The 20891-nt window shown below is 47.9% G+C and overlaps 1 protein-coding gene across 8 annotated transcripts in view; it reads left to right on the top strand.

The window, feature by feature from the left end:
• Positions 1-11014: 11014 nt before the first annotated feature.
• B3GLCT (beta 3-glucosyltransferase) overlaps positions 11015-20891 on the top strand; it is a 115165-nt gene continuing 105288 nt past the window's right edge. For all 8 annotated transcript variants that reach the window (XM_036831874.1, XM_036831875.1, XM_036831873.1 and 5 more), the window contains exon 1: positions 11015-11195. In XM_036831874.1, the coding sequence (XP_036687769.1) occupies positions 11123-11195 (73 nt within the window). In that variant the 5' untranslated portion in view covers positions 11015-11122. The remainder of the gene's footprint in view (positions 11196-20891) is intronic.

Below are 20891 nucleotides of genomic sequence, written 5' to 3' on the forward strand. Positions count from 1 at the left end.
CTGTGATATCATGAAAACGTATTTGGTCTTCTCTTTGGCTCCTGGCACAGAGCTCCTAAAACCCTTGGAACTTCCTAAGTGATAAGGGTGATAGGAGTTTCTTTCCTTCTAATGAAGTGACTCTCTGGTGGGCCCCTAGATACTTCAGGGTGGGGCTGGTTGCCAGAAAGACCAAGCCTTGATTAGAAGCTTGGAGCTTCCACCCCCGTCACTCCCAACCTCCAGGGAAGAGAGAGATTGAGGCTAGAGGCTGGAGATTGAGTTAATCACCAATGACCAATTCTTTAATCAATCATGCCTATGTAATGAAACCTCCATAGAAACCCGTAAACGATGGCATTCGGAGTGCTTTCAGGTTGGCCAGTACTTCCATATGCCTGGAGGGCGGTGCACCCCAATTCACTGGGGGCAGAAGCTCCTGTGCTTGGGACCCTTTTGGATGTTGCCCAAAGTACCTCTCCATCTGGTTGTTCATATACATCTTTTGTAATAAACTGATAACCCTAAGGTGACTTCCTCAGTTCTGTGAGCTGTTCTAGGAAATCACTGAACCTGAAGAAAAGGTGGTGGGAACCCCACATTTTTAGCCCCTCGGTCAGAAGTATGGGTGATGCGGGCTTGCAACTGGCCTCTGAAATGGGGCAGTCTGTGGGACTGAGGCTTTTAACTTGTGGGACCTGACAGTAAGTCCAGGTAGATAGTGTCAGAATTGAATCATTGGACACCCAGCTGGTGTCAGAGAGTTGGAGATGGGTTGTTGGAAAAGTATTTGGTGTCAAGAGGAAAAAACCTAACAGCCCTCAGGATGGTGCCCCTAACTTGGTGTTCTACCATTTCCCACTCTCTTTGCTCTTAATGACTCCTGTGAAATTTTTTTCCAATTCTTTTGTGGGTCACTTCGAATCTGTACTTCAGTCACTGACCCTTTTCTTGGTTTCATTCTTCGTGTCTATCTGCCTACTGAATGTTTCTATTTAGCTGGCCCACCTTCACCTCGAATGCAATTTGTCTAATACAGAAAACAGAAACACTTAACATGCCCTTTTCCCTCACTTCTCTGACCATGGTACTTGGCCACTCAGATTCCAAATTCAGAATCACGCTTGATTCCTTCTGGTTAAACCTCAGTCTTTTCGATTTATCCTTCACGATGACTCCTACATTCCCTTTCTTTTCCTAATTCTGCAGCCACGGCTCTAGTTCAGCTCCTGTCGACTTATGCCTGGACCATCACAACAGTCTTCAAACCACCTCACTGTCGTCTGTCTACACTCTGGTGCCTCCAGATTCTCCCTCCAGAGACTTCTTTGGTGAGTCAGTCTCTCAGCAACACAAAGGGTCACTACTGACTATCAAAGAAAACACAGCTTTGTAAGCTTGCCATTCAAGGCCTCAACCATCTTGCCTCAACTTCCTTCCACTGTGCTAGCTTCATATATTCTGTGATTTAACCTCAAACATTTAAGCAGGCTGAGGGATGCTACCTTGAAGGGATCATAGAAAGAATATGTTGATTCCAAACATTGAGAGGTCCTTTAAATTCTGTGCCTGCCATGTTCTCTTCTCTTCCAACACCACTGCCCCACTTTAATTTCTCCCTATTCTCAACCAACCCCTGGGTGCTTCAGTGAGTCACGGCAGCTTCCCTGAGCAGAGGCATAAATGGATCTCAAGATTTGGGGTCTCCTTTCTTCTCCTTCCCTTCTGTCCCTCCCAAAGTAGATGTCAGTGTACAAAGCAGGGAAACACCAAACCAGGACTTACCTCCTCTCGAAAGCCAAAGAACATGACAGTTTAATTTAAGCCAGAGATTCCAACATCCACTTGACTTAAAGCTAGTAAAATGTTATTTCTGAAAATTGTGTTTCAATTGTGGGAGACATTATCATACCACAGCTATTTTATTGTTATTGAAGTCAAGGAATTATAAAGGAAGTATATTTTTAGAAGAAAAGAGACATAAATCACATTTTGGTTCTAGCATTTTCAATTAAATGATGTCCGTATCGCTAAGCCTAACATTTCTCTCGTGGATTAATGAGATGTCCTCAGGGCCCTGTGGCCTCCTTCCCTGGGCCTGGTCAGGTGCCCCCTCCCCTCCCAGGGACTTGTGTCCTCACCAGGGCCAGTGCTCACTCCTGGGCTTGCTACTGTCCCCTGCAGACAGCTTTCCTGTCTTCTCACCCTGAAATCATCTGTGTGCTAGAAGACACTTCCTGATGTGATGAACTGTGGTCACACTGTCTATGCGCCTTCCTGCAAGTATTTCTCTTACTTCACTGACTTTATGTCTTTACATCATTTTCCCCCTTTTTCCATTTCTGCCAGTTTGGGTCCTTCCCCCATTTCATGACCTCTATTCAAATTCCACCTTCTCCCTCAAACCATCCTTGATTATCCAAGCCAGAGTTTTCTTTCTCCCAAGAACACTCATAACTGCTCAATTCATCTAGATTTCTCCTCTAATGGCTTTGTGTGCGATTATTTGTGTGGTTACCTGGTACATAGTGAGGAGCCGTACACAGGTAAGGTGACATACTTGTTGTCTCGTCTTTTCTTTCCAGATATTTTGTGAGTTTCTGAAGGGGAGAGGCTAAGTTCTAAAAACTGAACCTTTAGATTCCACCTATAAGTGATGTCATATGATATTTGTCTTTCTCTGTCTGACTCACTTCATGTAGTATGATAATCTCTAGGTCCATCTATGTTGCTGCAAAGGGTATTATTTCATCCTTTTTTATGGCTGAATAATATATTTTACATATATATATATATATCTCACCAAAAAAAAGGGATACATAGAGTTCCCTGGTGGCCTAGTGGTTAGGATGCTGGGCTTTCACTGCCGTGGCCCAGGTTTGATTCCCTGGTTGGGGAACTGAGATCCTGCAAGTTGTGCAGTGCAGCCAAAAAAAAAAAAAAAAAAGAGATACAAATGAACTTACTTAAAAACAGAAATAGACCCACAGACATAGAAAACAAACTATACATAAAATAGATAACCAACAAGGACCTACTGTATAGCACAGGGAACTATACTCAATATTGCAATATTCTGTAATAGCCTATAAGGGAAAAGAACCTGAAAAAGAATATATATATTCAAATATATATATATACACACACACACACATATGAATCATTGTGCTGAACATCTGAAACTAACACGGCAATGTAAATCAACTATTCTCCAATAAAATTTAAAAAATAAAATGAAAAGAAAGCCTTGAACCTTGTTGGTGCCCCCTCACACCACCTGGCATCGCATCCTCAGAGCAGATGCTGGGATGTTACAGGACGGAGGTGCAGAGCAAGGATAGGTGGTGTGTAGCACCAGGCTCAGCAGTACCCAGCTCTCCTCTCCTCTGGCTAGGAGGACTGCACCCTCCCCAGCCTGCAGTGAAACCTGCGCAGGGGGGTGACTGTCGCAGAAGCATTTGTCTGCTGGCACGCGTGCTCCCACTGCAATGATGGCCGTGAAAGGGAACTCGAGCTGAGATGGCAGCTAGCCCGGAGGTCACCCACGATGCAGAACAGCTGGCCTGGAGGCGCTTCCAGGCCAGCAGCAGACCTGGCAGTATCAAGAAAGCCTTGGCAGCTTTAAGCCACTGAAATTTTCAAGTTGTTTGTTACCATAGCATAACGTTGCCCATCTGACTGATATTTGTTATTTTAAATCCTTAGTGATTAGGAGTATAAATAGGTAATTGAGAGGCAAAGTGGGATTCTTGGAAATTTGGCACCTTAAATGCAACAAATCTAAACCAAAACGGGGAGCAATTCAGGGTAAGAAGGAGCATTTTTGGAGCCAGACTGACCAGGGATTGAATCCTGGCTCCTACAGTTTACAAGTTATATGTCCTGAACTGGCAGTTTGCAAGCTTTTTGGTCTTAGGACCCCTTTGCACTCTTAAAAATTATTGAGGACCCCAAAGAACTTTCGTTTATGTGGGTCATGTCTCAATATTTGTTGTACAATATTAGATATAAGACCAAAGATTTTTAACAGTGATTTATCAATTCATTAAAAATAACTATACTTAACCTATCACATGTTAATATATTTTTATGAGAAATAACTATATATTCCCCCCAAATTAGAAGACTGTCATTAATTTACATTCTTGTAAATTCTTTTTTATAAATTTTTTTAAAATCTATTTATTTTATTTATTTATTTTTGGCTGCGTTGGGTCTTCGTTGCTGTGGGCAGGCTTTCTCTAGTTGTGGCAAGCAGGGGCTACTCTTTGTTGTGGCACGCAGGCTTCTCATTGCCATGGCTTCTCTTGTTGCGGAGCACGGGCTCTAGGATCAGGCTTCAGTAGTTGTGGCACGCGGGCTCAGTAGTTGTGGCTTGCAGGCTCTAGAGCGCATGCTCAGTAGTTGTGGCGCATGGGCTTAGTTCCTCCATGGCATGTGGGATCTTCTCGGACCAGGGCTCGAACCCGTGTCCCCTGCATTGGCAGGCGGATTCTTAACCACTGCACCACCAGGGAAGCCCCCATTCTTGTAAATTCTTTAATATCTTGTTTAATAGAAGATGGAATCTTATATTTGTTTCTTCATTTTATCTGTTGGGATATATTGTTTTGGATGAAGTAAATGAAGAAAATCCAGCTTCACAGATACACAATTGGAAAATGGAAGGGTTTTCAATAATCCTTCCATAAAATTGTGGGCATTCTTGGATATTACACCAAAATTTGAGACAATCAGGAGTTTATTAAAGGTTAGTTGTAACATGAATCTGAAGCCCTATCAGTGAACTTCTGTACAAGGTTACATTAAAACCCATTGGTCTGTCTTTTACTTTGAATGGAACTTTTAAAAAGCCCATTCATGAGTTTGTAACATCTTACATAAGTTGTTTGGAAAATATTGTTTCCCAGAAGTTGCAGGACTTCCAAACGTTGACACATGTTGTTATACAGTATCAAAAAATCACATTTATTAACACCGTCATTGACGCTGAAAAGTCTTCACGGATGGGGAGGCTATGAAGCTCATGGGCGCAGAAACAAGTTGTCCAAAAGTCAAGTCTCACGTCAAAGCTTGAATCTTATAGTTGTCACAAGTAACATCAGTTGTTTTCCTCGAAGTGGCAGGCTCACTTTATTTTTGAGAACATGTTTGCCCAGTCCCTAAGGCTGAATAACCATAGTTTACCTGTCAGTCTATCAACTAAAAACCATGTTCTGTGAAAAAAGCAACTAGTTTAGCTTGCAACTTGAGCAATCACACAGGTGCTTTTCCTTGAGACAACATCCTAGTTTGATGTACAGCAGGAGTACTTTAATGTTACGCCTCAGTTTGCCCCACAAAATGTTAAAAAGATGTGTGCTCAAAGGTGTAGTTTAATAAAATTATTAATTTATTCCGCTTTAGCAAGGATCCTCTTAAGTGAACTCGGCTTTTTTTTGTTGTTGTTGCCACTGCCTTGATTAGCGCTAAGGCAATAATACTTTTTCCCATGAATGCTTTTGCACCACTGGTGGGAATTCAACACAGAAAAAACCCCCAAGTAATGTTGTAATATTTAGTACTGTTATAAAAAGTTTTGACTTGTGAACCTGGGTACCTGAAGGAGTCTTAGGGACCTCTGAGAGGATCACGGACCACACGTGAGAATTGCTGTCCTCATGTAAGCCACCTGACCTCTCTAAAATAGGAATAAAGCTGTTTTGAGAACTAAGTAAAATATTATTGAAGAAGAAATAATGCATGGAGAGCACTTAGTATCGTGCCTGGTATACAATAAGTTTGTTAAATGTTTGCTACTACTATTAGTCTATTGATACTGTGAGGGTATAGCTACCATTTACAGTAGTAGTCATGATGATACTCTATTATTTTTCTCCATAAACTCATTCCTTTGGCAGATCTCCGTTTTAGTTAATGGCTCCATCTGTCTCCTTTTGTGGTCCCTTTCTTCACTCCAGCCAATATCTACTCACTCACAAGTACTGTTGATGTGACCTCTGTCACACCTTCACAATGGTCCCTTTTCTCCCGTTCCTGCTGCTACCACCCTGCTTACAGAGTGTGATTTGGTGGAAAGAAATTTCCATTAAAGGCAGTTCTGGCTGTTGGTATTTGACCTGCCTGAGACTCAGTTTACTAATCTGTAAAGTGGGAAAAACAATAGTCCTTTTATATATTTTTTAGTGAGGGTTAAATGAAATAATATATTTGAAAGTAACTGGCAGAGTGTCTACCTATGGCAAATGTTCAGTGCACGTTAGCACATTTTAACAATACAGTATAAATTCTTCAAATCCATGAGCATGGATATCTTTCCATTTATTTGTCTTTTTCTTTCATTTATGTCTTGAAGTTTTCAGTGTACAGGTTTTTCACCTCCTTGGTTAATTTATTCCTAGGTATTTTATTCTTTTTGATGCAATTGTAAATGGGATTGTTTTCTTAATTTCTCTTTCTGATGTTCATTATTAGTATACAGAAATGCAACAGATTTTTGTGTATTGATTTTTTATTTTTTACTGAATTCCTTTATTAGTTCTAACAGTTTTCTGATGAAATCTTTAGGGTTTTCTGTATATCATATCATGTTATCTGCAAATAGCACAGATCCCACTACTGTTGGTGGGAATGTAAATTGGTAAAGCCACTATGGAAAGTAGGAAGGAGTTTCTTCAAAAAATTAAAAATAGAACTACCAGATCCAGCAATTTCACTTCTGGGTATTTATCTGATGAAAACAAAGACACTAATTTGAAAAGATATGCACCCCATATTCACTGCAGAATTATTTACAATAGCCAAAAGATGGAAATGACCTAAGTGTCCATTGTTGGATGGATAAGGAAATTGTGGTCTATATTTGGTGGGGTATTTTTGAGCCATAAAAAAGAACGGAATCTTGCCATTTGTGACAACATGGATAAACCTCGAGAACTTATGCTAAGCTTATGCTAAGAGTTATGCTAAGTGAACTCAGACAGAGGAAGACAGATGCTGTATGATCGCTCTTATATGTGGGAGTTAATATATACACACACCAAGCTCATTGGTGGTTACCAGAGGTAGGAGGGGTAGAGGATGAGAGAAATGGATGAATTTTTTTGAGTTTAAATAAATTGAATTTTAAAAATGGATCATAGAGGGGAAATAAAATATACTTAAATTGCAAAAAAAAAAAGAGTTAGATGCAGACACTTCCTATTGCTCGTGTTGATAAGCCTATCAGGAGCAATTCCTGATCTCTACTCAGAAGGGAGGCTATGTGATTCTAGAAAGGAGAACAAAAGAGCCAAGTGGATAATCTATTTCTGATCAGAAGTTTCTAGGAGATAGCTTTTTTTGGTAGAGAAGACTTTACACCTTTTTCTATCTTAAAAAAACCCCCAAAAAACAGAATGGCAACAGCGTCAGATTTCTGGGCTTGTCCTGGGGGCCTGCCGAGATGGTAACCTCTGTTGTATTTCCTGGATCTTGGTTCAGGTCTGATAGTCTGTAGGAATCCCACGGTTAAACCTCTTATGGAAAAAATTGTGGTTCCGCTTATAATCTTGGAATAGCTTTGGAAGCAAAGGGAGACAAGCTCCTCCAGGGCGTGGGAGAGACCCCCATGTGAATTGTCATTGGAGTGTTCCTCCTGAGCGCCTGCTGCAGAAGAGGCTGTGGCCAATGGGTCTACTCCAAGCCATGCAGGGTTTTGCTGTCTCTTCTCCCGTAGGGGATGAAGATTCCCTTGCTTCCCTAAAGGTTAAAGCCTCAGGTGAAGTGACTGTTTTCTCTCCCATGACCAGGCGGGTGTGCACCGACTCTGGGGGTATGGGGCATGGTTAGCAGATGGTTAAATCATGGGTCTGATTATCACAAAGACCCAGTTTTAGACATTCTAGTCCTCTGTCAGACGCCAGGCCGGATTTTAGGTTTGGAAAATAACCCCCAAGGGCACTCATAGTTCATAAGGCCACTTTTCAGTGTGCAAAGAGAATGGCCTTCCTGACGCCGTGTAAGAGGGCCCTGAGAATGGAGAGTTGGACTCTGTCCCTTGGTCTTTGCTGATTCAGGACAGGATGCCCAGTCATGGGACGGGAGCCAGCTGGGCGGGGCTGGGCAAGAAGCCTGTGCCCTTATTGCCACTCCCCAACCCACCAGACAACTTTGAGTTTTGCTTTGTGCATGTGTGCCTCCGCCTGGGATGCCTTTCCTCTTTTTCTCAGCCTGGGAACCTCCTATTTCCCCTTTAAGACCCTGCCCTAAAGTCACTTCTGCTTTTCTGACCAAATCCCAAGGCGCTGATAGATTCTGTTTTCGCCTCTGTATGTTCCAAAGTGCTTCCACCTGTGCTATAGCATAACGTTGCAGCAGGAACATTACTTCTGAACGTTTCTATCTCCCTCACTGGACTGTTGAGTTCTTGTGCCCAGGGCCACGCGTTATGCTTCTCTGTATCTGCCCCAGAGCCTAGCAATGGGCGTGCCAGCTAGAAGGCGTTCAGCGTCAGCTGAATAAATGAATGTAGTCCAGTCTTTTGGGCCTATAGTTATTATGAGATCAGAAACCATCTGTTTGGAACATACTAGATTATTTGGCTATCTATGGTTTTCTGCATATATCTTTATGTTCTCCTTTAGTATTTAGAAAATTCTTTTAAAAATTACCGGTCTGGTTTTTTTTTTTTTTTTTGGCTGCGCTGCGAGGCATGTGGGATCTCAGTTCCCTGACCAGGCATCAAACCCGTGCCCCCCTCAAAATTACCAGTCTGTTTTAATCATGATGCAATAGGGCCCCCCCAAAAGAGGTGACACCCTGTTCTACCCCTGCACAGGGGAAGGGCATACTTTTGAGGGCCAGTGTGGGGACGGCATCTGGAATTCAGGTGAGTGAAACCCAGGAAGGCAGAGCTGTGACCTGCCCTTTTTTCATATCACAGTCTTACAGTGCGTGAGATTAATTGTTCTCTGTTGAAAGGCGTCCCCTTACAGTTGGTGTTTCAGGTGCTGAGGCAGGCCATGCATCACCAGGAATGTTAGTGTCCCCGCGAGCACGTCTGGTTCCAGGAAACTCTCAACCTGTAATCGGGAGGGCGCACTCCCAGCAAGTCCATTTATCACATGATTAGAGTAAGTGAAAGGTAATCCTTTCTAAAATGTGAGTTATGGAGCTTTGTGATGTGCCATTTATCTGTGTCTGCTGTGGGAAGGAAGAACACTGGGTCAAGTTTATGACTTAGACGGTGCTCTCGGCTGTATTTAGGGCTCTTTCCCACACCTTTACTCCACATGATGAATTTGGATGAAAATTTTGATTAAGCACCTAGAGTTGCTTGTTACCAAATATGGAGTAGGTGTGTGAACACGTACCCAGTAAGTAAGCTGCTTAATTTCTAGGCTTCTGTGTCTGTTTAAACACCTTGGTTTAATGTTTAATATCTAATATACGTGAAGAATATTTTCTTGGAAGAAAGCTAAACAGCTTTGGAAATTGGAAAACTTCTAGAACTCTAAACCAGGCAGGTGGGTTTTAAAGAAGGATAGAAGGGATCAATGCAGTCAACCATAAATTTGCAAACCTTCACTAAAAAAGGCACTAAAAAGGAAGGCACTTCACTAAAAAGGAAGCAGTCTTACATTTCTTTTCCCTCCCAGATAAATGGTGTTGACGTGGAGCCACAAACCTTGGCTGAATGGAACAAATGGCACTATTTGCATTCACATAAAATGGAAAACACACAAAATACTCAGTTCCCAGTTTTAAGATGGCAACATAAACCAGAGAGAGAAAACCCTTTGTCTCCAGACTTCCTTTTAAAAAACTTGTAGCAGCTGTTGTAAGGACAGATGACCATACTGGCCTCGTGTATTCAAGGTTAAACCTCCCAGTGAGCATTCATGTTTATTAATCTCAAGACAGCAAACATTCATTCAGCACCTGCTTCTCTATATTCCCCACATCTTACTGGTATCCCTAGGGCCTGGCACTGGTCTTCATGCAATGTTTAGCAAGTGGGTGAACGTTGCATGTTCATGTGGAAGATGCTGGTGTTCACGGGGTGCCTGGCACACTCCCGGCCACAGAGTGGGCATCCAAAAAATATGACAAAGTATGAATGAAAACATTGATGTGACCTTCAGGAGGTCACGGTCTAAACTCAGGTGAGCATGGCCACTTGGTCCTGCCTCCTTCCTGGGAGACAGAAGTGAGTCAAGGCTTGGGGGAGGCAGAGCGGGTGCAGGACCCTCAGAGGGGGCTGCAGTTCTTCCTCTGTAATTGCTTCCTTTTAGGCCACCATCTTCCCGGCTGGGGAGGGACAGTCACCTGGGGACAAGAGGGGCTTTCCAAAGGAGGTTTCTGTGGTCCCTCCACTCTTCTGCATTCTAATGTAATTTATTTTCTATCAGACTTTTGAATAAAAGTCCCTCCCTCTTCCATTATGGTGAACACTTAAAATTACATTTATACAGAATTACGTTTACACAAATTTCTATTAAAAGCCAAATTCCAGGCCTAAGCTATTGGCCAAATTCCATTAAAAAAAGAATATGAAGTAAATTAGTTGAGCTGATTAAAAGCACCTTCATCAAAGTTGAACATTGGTGCCAACGATGTTGAGTTGAATTATTGATTTTTTTTACAGAGCAGATGGTACATTAGCAGGGAAGAAAAGTGATTCTCCTTCCCCTCCTCTGCCGCCCATCCCTCCCCGCTTCACTCTGGGGATAAGAAGGGGCACCAGTGACTTACTGGCGACCAAGGAAAGGGAGGTGATGGAGTAAGAGGGGAGGGCACGAAGGCAAAGGATGGGGTCTAGGTGAGGGAGAGGAAGGAAAAGTAGGGGTGGAGACCGCAGGGAGCAGAGGTCAGATGCCTGGAAGGAGGGCGCTGTCCCCGCGGAGGAGCGGCCACCTCTACCCGCGCCCCGGCCGCGTACCCCATCCCCGGCCGCGAGCCAGGCGGGCGCGGGAAGGGCGCTCCCGATACCGGCCGCCAGAGGGCGCGTCCGGAGCCGGCGCGGAGCTGGGGGAGGGAAGAGGGGAGCCGGCGGAGGAGGGTCAGCCGCGGCGGCAGGGGCGGCGGCGGCAGCGGCGCAGCTCCGTTCCCTGCGCGTCTCCCGTCCCCGCGTCCGGACAGGGCGCGCAGCCCCGCCACCGGGATGCGGCCGCCTGCCCGCCGCGGCCGCCGCCTGGCGCTCCCGGCACTGCTCTCGCTGCTCACCTGCTCCCTGGGTAAGTAGCGGGCGGCCCGGGCGCGCACGGGAGAGGCGCGGGCTCCCCGGGAGCAGCCGCCCGCGCCCCGCGTCCGCGCCGAGGGAGACGCCGGGCGGCCCGGCCCTGCCCCGCGGGCGCCCGCGCCCCGCCGCGCCCGCGGCAGCGCCCTCTCGCGGCGCCCCGGCCGGACTCGGCTCCCCCGGACCCTGGGACCCCGGGGCGCGCCTTCCCGGCCCCTTTCGGCTCGCGGGGTCCCGCCGCCGCCGCGGCCCGACTCGCGTCTTCCCGCTTCCTTCCGCTGCGAGCCGGCGGCCGGCCGGCCCGCGAGGACGCGGCGCCCACCCCCACAGGAAGCGCGGAGTGAACGCAACTGCGAGAAACTTTGGATGGAGGGAAGCGGCGGCCGCGGGCCCGCCCCCTTGCCTTCCGCCCGCGCCCCGCCGGCCCCCCCGCGCCCCGCCGGCCCCCCGCGCGCCCGGCGCTGGCGGCAGAGGCTGGAGGCGGCGGGGCTCCGTGGCCCGGGCCCCCGCGCGCTCCGCTCCGCCCCGCCCGGCCCGCGAGGGCGACCGGCGGTGCCCCCGGGGCTTCCTGAGCGGTCTCGCGGACCTGCCCTGGCTCCCTAGGCTGGAATGCCCACCGGGCACCAGCCTCTTCTACGGATTCCTTGACCAGGAAGGGAGGACCGGTGTCCGGCTGGGCCTCCGTGTATCGGTCGTGCCTCTGGGGAGGCCGTGGGGAAGCCTTCCCGAATCTTGCGTCTTCATGGGGGAAAATTAGAGAACACTTCTGTAAACATCAGAAGTGCTTGTCTGCTGCTGCTGTAATGCCCCTTCCCTTTTTTCTTCCATGCTCCTCACAAGAGCGTGCTCCCCCCTTTATCATAAAATAATGTGATGAAAGTTTTTTAAAAAAATCATTGCAATTGACTTTCATGATGAGATGTGTTCAAGCTTGGAGGAAAAATTATTCCTTTTCAGTGTTCTCAGGGTTGTTGTCTTCTACCCCAGACTTTTGTGTTTCCAGCCTGTTAAGAGGCAGTAATTTCAGATTTTTAGAAATGGCAGACTGGTGCAATTTAGGAAAAGACATAGCGTCATCGTACACTGCTGTTTTGGTAGCCCACCGGACAGCCGTTTTGATTTGGACTTAAATTCTCTGAATAAGGACCTCAATCCGTGTACCCCTGGCATGTCTATAGGAGCTCAGTAAGTGTGGGAAAATCGAGTGAGATTAACTGGTAATTGTTCAGATGCGTGATTAAGTAAGTAACAACGTAATTAAAAATGTTTGGGCACCTTGGGCAGAGAAGGCTATAACTGACGGTGGGGAGCAACTGAACTTGGCGGGGATCTGCTTTAGTGGAAGGAAGAGTGCATTGCTTGGGAGGGGGGCGGGCAGCCCTGGGAGAAGGGGAGGCTGGAGGGGTGGGACCGGGGCTAGGGGACTCCTGGCTGCATCAGTTGGCCTGCTGCCTAGACGTTTTGCAACTCACCAAATGGGGTGGGTGGTAACTGAAATTGGCATTCTATTTATAGCCCTGCACTTTGTAAGATGTACTGGGGATATAATACATGTATATAATATATTCACTATACAGGCTGAAGTGCACACTTGGGTTGCTATGTGTATCTATTTTTCACTGCACGTAAGGGAATATCTGCACTGTCTACACTTGGTGTAAGGGAGTATCTGCACTGTCCACACTTGGTAATACATTAAAGGATGTAAAGAATGAACTAAAATGTCCACATATTTTTAGAGATGTCTATTAGCCTTGTGAAGTTGTCAGATAAGCACGCTAAGTAAAACATAAAACCCATTAAGAGTTCCCCAGGAGACATTTGGCTTTGTGAACTAGCTTTCATGGGTTGGTACAGAGAGGAAGCTGTATTCTTCCAGGTCTGAAGTAAATCTTGAGTTCCTTTTATTGAGCTCTGCTTTGATGTAGTGGAGGGGCACCAAGAAATAAAAAGCTGTGGTACCCAGTCTTTGTATATCTTGAAATCGGGGTTCTTGGACTCTTGCTGAAATAGAGAACATGATGGGAGTTCCAAAGCATGTGAACAATCCAGACAGAGTAAAGATACCTTAAATATTACCTTATAAGGGCGGGGTGGGGGCTGACTGTATATAATTTAGTTTTCCCACAAATTGTAGTATATTCATTTGAGCTTTTAGAGAAAAGTCAATATAGAACATTTATTTTAAACCCATATGGTTATACAGACAAAATCCACTGCAACTTCAGTTCTGAAGTCCAAAGCTAGTATTAGACTCAGATTTATTCATGCCTCTAGGTCAGCCACTGTGTGGCTTCTCGTTGCCTTGAGTCTCAGTTTTCTCATATAAAACAGGAGGCATAGACTAGATAAAGTACTAGAACTTTGCCATCTCTTGCAGTTTTAACTGATTCTGTTGTAGCAGAATCTGCTATCTGCTACTCCAAAACCCCTAGTTCCTTCTTTTCCTGGATGAAAAACCTCTTAGATAATCAGCACTGTTATGGACTGAGTTGTGTCTTTCAAATGCCTATGTTGAAGCCTTGATCCCCAATACGACTGTATTTGGAGAGGTGCCTTTAAGGAGGTAATTAAGGTTAAAAGAGGCCATAAGGGTAGGGCCCTAATCCAATAGGACTGGCGTCCTTATAAGAAGAGGAAGAGATGCCAGACAGGCTCAGAGAGAAAAGGCTGTATGAGGACACAGTGAGAAGACATCCATCTAAAAGCCAAGGAGAGAAGTCTCAGCAGAAACCAACCCTGCTGGCACCTTGATCTTGGACTTCTAGCCTCTAGAACTGTGAGAAATGAATTTCTGTTGTTTAAGCCCCCCAGTCTATGGTTTCTATTATGGCAGCCCTAGCAGACTAATAATACAGGGGTAAGGGGAAGGGTGTAGGAGTGGTAGTGGTGGTGGCAGTGTGTCTAGTGGACAACATTTTTCAGTGGCCCTTGCAAACAGCGGTAGCCAGTGAGCTATCTGTAGAGCTCTTTGGGTGCGTCTCTTGGTAAAGCTTATTAAAGGTGGCTGACCCAGCTGAGATGCAGGTCCTCTACCATTGTTTCCTCCTCCTTCCCATGGCCTATTATGTGACTCTAATGGCTGGAGCTACAGTGGCCATCTTGTGACCACGAGGTGACCTTGAAGACAGAAGCCAGTAGTAAGGATGGTAGAGCAGAAAGGATGGCACCACCTGGGTGCAAGGTGGATGTGGAGTTCTGTGCCAGGCCAGCATTGCCTATTTCCATACTTGTATTGCATGAAAGAAAAAAATCTGCCTTGTTTAAGCCTCAGTTGTTGGTGTGGGGGGGGGGCGTTTATTACATGCAGCCAAACCTAATTCTAATTGATAACATCTGTGAAGAAGCGTATTTGAACCAGTGGTAAAATAATAGATGTTAACGTTTGTCTTTCGAATCCCTGTGTCTACTCTGAGTCGGGATTATATTTCTTAGCGCCTGCCAAAATTAGGGGTGATTTTTCATTCTGAGACAGGTCTTGCTCAGATTCTTTTCATTGCAGTAAGTCAGACATTTTAGGACCCTAAGAGTCACACCTGGCTCCAGGTTGGTTTGTGTTTTTTTTATTTTGGATTTTTAAGCCTTCCGTTTATTTCCTCAGCAGTACTCAGATGTTACTGGCACAGATTTTAACCGTCTGGATGGATTCTCTGTTGTCCAGGTGGTCCAGGACCCCCAAGCTGGCATGGCCCCCTTGCTCATGGACTTGACCCAAGGGAGTTGGCCTGTGGCCAGTAGTCAGGCTGGGGGGTGGGGGGGGCGGGTGGTGGAAGGCGAGGGAGGAAGAGCAGCTGTTTCTCATGGGGGTGGGGGAGGGGAGGAGATGTCCAGACCCTCTTGTTAACTACCTCTGAGGAAAACACTGTGGGCCCAGTACTTGAGCAAGTGGTAATTACTGGTTTCATTTGGACCATTAAGGGCCAGGTGTTTTGCTTTCATTAGAAACATTATACAGCAAGCCTAATTTGCAAATGTTACACGTTTTGCTTCCTTGTAGCATTACAGGTAGTCCATCTTGGTGTTGAGCAGATTCTTGCTGAAGAACAATATACAGGAGTGCTAATTCCATCTTTCCAAATATAAAGGAAAAATGATGGTGGGTGTCAGGGGTTTATCAGACCTCTTAGTGATTGAGAGTCTCTCTTAATGTCACATTTCAACCGTCTGATCACTAAGCTCCTTCCAAAGAAAACAGATTCAGTGTAGGTGCTGATTTGAACTAGGAGAACGTGTTAATAACTTAAATAGTATTAAAAGGAAGAGCTGTACTCACAGTTTCTTCATCTATTCCGGAAGGGTCGAGTACTGTCTACTATGTGTCAAGCCCTGGGGTTGACAGGGCAGGAAGGAGACTGATCTAGTCTGTCCCTACCCTTGTGGAGCTTGCAGTCTTGAAGGGGACATTGAACACGAACTGCACCAGGAGCAGGATTGCAGCCTGCCCGGTGCTGTGGTGACGGCGTCCAGGGCTCTGTGCTAAGTGTTGCAGGGACGGTTGTGGCTTTTTACCTGGAGTCTGGAGCAGTGGTTCCCAGCAGGGGGCCATCTTGCCCCCCAGGGAGCGCTTGTAGATGGCTGTCACAGGGGCTGGTTTGGCAGGAGTGCTGCTGGGTGGTCTGCAGTGCACGGGACACCTCCCACCCCAAAAGAGTCGATCATCCGGTCAAAGCGTCAATAGTGCCGGGCTGAGAAACCCTGGAGTTTTTTTTTCCTTTTTTTTTTTGCCACATCGTGCGGCTTTTGGGAACTGAGATCCCAGACCAGGGATGGAACCCAGAGGGCCCAACATTGAAAGCCCGGACTCCTAACCACTAGGCCACCAGGGAACGCTGGAGTTTCTCAAGGAAGGACATCAGAGCTCAGACCCAAAGGGGAAGCAGAGATCAGGTACCTGGAGGGAGGGAGGGAGGAAGGAGGGAAGCACGCCCGCAGGGGCAGAGCTGTGCTGGAGGAAGCTGGTGGAGAAAGGACAGGGCTGGAGAGGGGAGGGGCTGGACGGTCAGTCAGGGCCGCTTATGCAGGGCTGTGAAGGCTGGGGGAGGAATTCTGGACTTTGTCCTTAGAGTGGTAGGGGGTATTGCAGGGTTGTCTTAGGAGAGTGACAGTGATTTGACTTCCATTTTAAGAAGCTCACGCTCGTTAGAACAGGGATGGGAGGGGCCCGTGTGGACGTGAGGGGCCAGTGAGGAGGCCACGTGAGAGCTGATTAAGAATCTGAGGCGCTGTGGTTGACTGGTCCTGTGGGCTGAGAGGAGGGTCAAGGATGTCATAGGTTCTTGCTCTGAGCTGTAGGTGGAGAGCGCCTCCGTTTACTGATACAGGCACTGATGGAGAGGGACCAGATTTAATAAAAAGAAAAAATTTTTTATTGTAGTTAAATATATACAACATAAAATGAATCATTTGAACCATTTTTAAGTGTACAGTTCTGTGGCATTAAGTACCCAGATGGTTTTCTAAAATTTACTTTTAATTTTAAGGGGAGGTGAGGATGATGAGTTCCATTTGGTCAAGTTGAGTTTGGGGGTGCACATGAGATGCTTAGGTACCATGTCTTGTGGGCAGTTAGATCTGCCGGTCCGGAACTCAGAGGAGAGGTCAGCTCAGGAGAGATTTGGGGGAAATTTGAGTTTTTTTTTTTTTAAAGAAGAGAGCCTTGATTGACAACATAAATTTATTTAAACGTTTACTCAAAATGTATGTGTACTGAAGATTTGGAAGAAGTTGGGGAAGCAAACAGTCTATCTGTAAAGCTGATACGATGTAAAGCTGTAGGTTTAGACAAAACAAATGAGTTAAAGTACCATCAAATAAGATTTGAATGCATCTCAAGTAGAGCAATGCTGGTCTCTCCGAGGGATACGACTTGCTTCCACTCATAAAGGAATATTTTATGATCTGAAAAGGTGATATGTTTTGGTTTACGTCATTGCTTCCCATAAGAAGCTTAAGGCTCTTTGCACATCACGCTGAATTTATCTTCTCCAGATCCTCGAGGGTGGATATGCAGGAGCTTGTTTTTCATTTATGGAATGAAGGAGGTAAAGGAAGATAAATGGCCAGAGCCTGTTTGGGGAAAAGCCTCGTTCCGTTCCCTTGAGTGCCAGTCTCCCTGACCATCCCAGGGCGTGTCAGACTTCAGCACATACGGAAACACCTCAGGGTCTTAAAGAGTCCCCTTGGTTAAGGTCCCCTTTGTTAAAATGCAGATTTCTGGGTCCGAGCCCGAGAATTTTCTGATTCAAGAGAGCCGAAATGAGGCCCCATGGATCTGCATCTTTAATAAGGGGCCAGGTGAGTCGTGTGTGCTGGCAGGTGCAGAGCCCTTCTCAGGCCCCCCTGGCCCAGGTGTAAACTGGGACTGTTACTGGGTGATTTTCCTGCACGTCTGTAGAATGTGAAGGTGATTGCTGGTTGCTTTGTCTTTGAGATGAAGTAAGGAGCTGTTCTGGAGAGAGCAAAGTGTGGAACTGAGGCCTGATATTCGGCAGTCAGGTGTTCTGTCTCTTTGGAAAGGGAACTAGAAACCCCAGAGCTCGAACTAAGAAGTCTTCCTCTGGTTCCGGCATCGTTCGGCAGATTTATAGACGCTACTGGGGGGGGCTGTAGTGCGTGGGGCATGAGTCTCAAAAACAGGAGCAGTACGTTGTTGGAGCAGAGATTTCTGGATAATAGACAGGTGAGTTCCCAGAGGCGCTAGAACACCTCAGGCTGTGGATGCCACGGATTCAGTGGCACCAACGGGGGTGCTTTTTGGGACCGACTTTTTATGTTATAAAATTAAGATACCAAAAGCCAGGCATAAATGAGCCTGACAGTTGACTGCTGAGTAGACTGTAGCTGTGTAAAGGAATTGTACGGAGCGCCCATTTCCTCGTGTTTGTATGTTTGCTCTCCCGGAGCCCTTCTGTGTGTTCTGGAGTGGGCTGTGTGGTCAGGATTCTTCGGCCCCTCACCCATGACTCAGCCTGTGGAACGTGCTTATGACTCTCTCCCCAAGCTCTGTTTGAGTTAGAATTTTCTTGTGTTCAGATCCTGAGTGGCATATGGGTTTTCGTATCATCTGTTTAAATGAGATACGAATCAAAGAAGCCAAAGATCTTTTCCTTCCTAAAATACATGGTTATTTCCTGTTTCTTCTTTTTCCTCCCATTTAGTGTCCTTCCTGCGCGTATGCTTACCCTCTGGCACGTAGAATATATTGGTCCTGGCAAACGTCGTTTCCAAGTGAGGGAAAATCTGTGTTCCAAACTCCACTTTCCCACTGACTTCTGTGAGGAAGCAGGGGACGTGTTTCAGATGGTACGAGAGCAAGTGTGGGCAGCCGTGGGCTCGGGCGAGGAGGAATGTCAGGTCTGTGTGCTCCCTGCCACAAGGGGCTGCGCCTCTCGTTGCTTCTCCCAACTGGCTGCATCCTTTGTAAGTGAACCCGTGGAACACCGCAAAGGGGTTCCCAACACGAAATGCCATCCAGCTCTCCACCTGCTGTGCTGGCAGAATTGCGCTGGCATTGTCCCCAGGGCGGCAGATCTCTTTCCCTGAGAGTTTGCTGTTGGTACCCGGCACCTGAGCAAACGGCTCAGCTGCGGCTCTTCCCGCAGGCCAGGCCCGGCCCTGGACGTGTACGAGCACTGCCTTAGTCCTCCCTGGTTTAAGTTCCCGCTGTACAGGGGGGGAGGCGGACGCGCCCAGAGGCCTCGTTACTGAGCTGCTCAGCGGCGGGTTGGATGGCACGTGGTGTGTGAGTTAGGCTCCACGTGTGACCCGGGGGCTGCGCTCGTCCGCGTGGTCACGGGGTCCCGCGATGCGGCGTCTTCCCGCGTTCTGTGGAGCTTTGAGGAGAGGGCTCCTCCAAAGGACACCTTGGAGGCGCCTTACACGCCTGCCTCCTCCTCTCTGCCTGGCCATGCCTTTTTGTCTCCTTTCCAGTTCTGTCCCTGAGGTATCGGGGCTCCCCTGCTCCCGTCTTCCCCGTCCAGCCTTGCGCCCTCAGTTCCCTTGCGCGTGGACACACTGAGCGCCTCTGCGCCGAGCGGCTCACCGGGGCCCAGGCTGCCGTGGGGTGTGTCCGCTTGAATGCCCGGCAGCACCTCGGGAGACTGGGAACCAGACTGAGTTTTCCCACAATCCGCTCACCGCTCGTTATACTCTAGCGTGTGACGGGCACCCCAGTCTACCCGCCCCTCGGGTCTGAAACCCGGAGTCACCTGCACTCGTCCTCTGCCCGCTCCTTCCCTGCGCTCATCCACCTGCAGCGTCCTTCTTAAGGCCTGGAGGCTCTGCCTCTTCAGTGTCTCCAGCTCCACTCTCGCTCCCCACGCCGCTCTGCCCAGGCGCCGCCTCGTCTTAAGTCAGCCCCTGACCTCCCATTGCCTGGCTCCGTTACCCTCCCAGCTGGCATGCGCGTGTGTCTTTCTTTGTCCCTCCACAGCCCACCCCACACGCTGCCTCTGGAAACTTGTCTAGGGCACACATTTCCACATGGCACTCCCCTCCTTAAAAGCCTCCCAAAGCTTTTAATGGCACTCAGAACAAAACCAGACTCCCTAGCACTAACCCCTTTCCCGTGTGGCCCTGTCATCCCCAGCCTCACCTCTGGCCCCAGCCACACCCTCCCCCCGGGGTGTCCACGCCCGGGTCGCTCCCCTCCCCCTGGCTGTCCACGCCCAGGTCGCTCCCCTCCCCCCGGCTGTCCATGGTCTGGGCACACTGGGCTGTTTAATGTGCTTTGTGTGCAGAAGCCTGTTTCCAGGCCTCCTCCTCTGTACTTGAAGTCTCTGCTGTCTGGAGTTTACTTGCTCAAGCCCCGCGTTGAGCTTGCTGCCCTGCTTGGTGCTTTGCCCTCCCTCTTCAGGGGCTCCCTTGGAGGTGCCACTAGAACAGCTGCCATCAGAGGGTGCCCATCTGCACTTGGTCGTTGGTGAAGGGACTCGTCTGTCACGTGAGACCATTAGCTCCTTGGGGAGCTGCTTATTCATCTTCACCCGGCTCCTGGCATGACGTGTGGCCCATAATACATGCAGCCACTCTTTGATTTTCTGTTGAACAAACAATAGCATAGATTAATAATGATAGTGACGGTAGCTGCTCACGCCCAGAGCCCTCAGCGTGTGCCAGGCCCTGTTCTGGGCCCGTTCCATGGGCTCCACCACTGGATCCCCAGTGGCTGGCTCTGCCTTCTGTCCTCAGCCCTGCGTAGTGACGGGCCCTCCATCCTGTGGTTGGGTGCCCCCTCCTCCCCCCCGACATGTCCACAACCCTGGAGACAGTGGATTTGTCAGAGGAGGATGAGGAAAGCAGGTCCTGCCCCAGTTCCTGGACCAAGCACGTTTGTTTCTGTTCCCTCTGCTGCCAGGGATTATCTTCAAAGCAGGTAGTTGGAACAAAGCAAATTGGCTGCAGGCCTTGCATCCTGGAGCTTCAGGCCCCTTCGGAGGAGCTGCGATTAAACCTGGAAGCCCTGGGGAGCCCGAGCCGCTGGGGCAAGGCTGTGCCACTGAAACCTGTTCAGTGAAGTAGGTCGCAGAGAAGAACGGACCAGGGGGAGCCCCGAGCCAGGGGGCTCCAGCCGCGGGCTCCCGGGGGTGCGGCGAGCTCCGACCTGTCCGGCCCGGCTCAGATCCCTCCCTCCGGGCTTGTGTGGAGGACCCACGACCACCCGGCCCCACGGCGGTCGATCGTTTGTTTCCTCTTC

The sequence above is a fragment of the Balaenoptera musculus genome, chromosome 18 (genome assembly GCF_009873245.2).
Source record: "Balaenoptera musculus isolate JJ_BM4_2016_0621 chromosome 18, mBalMus1.pri.v3, whole genome shotgun sequence".
In the NCBI taxonomy this organism is placed as follows: Eukaryota; Metazoa; Chordata; class Mammalia; order Artiodactyla; family Balaenopteridae; genus Balaenoptera; species Balaenoptera musculus.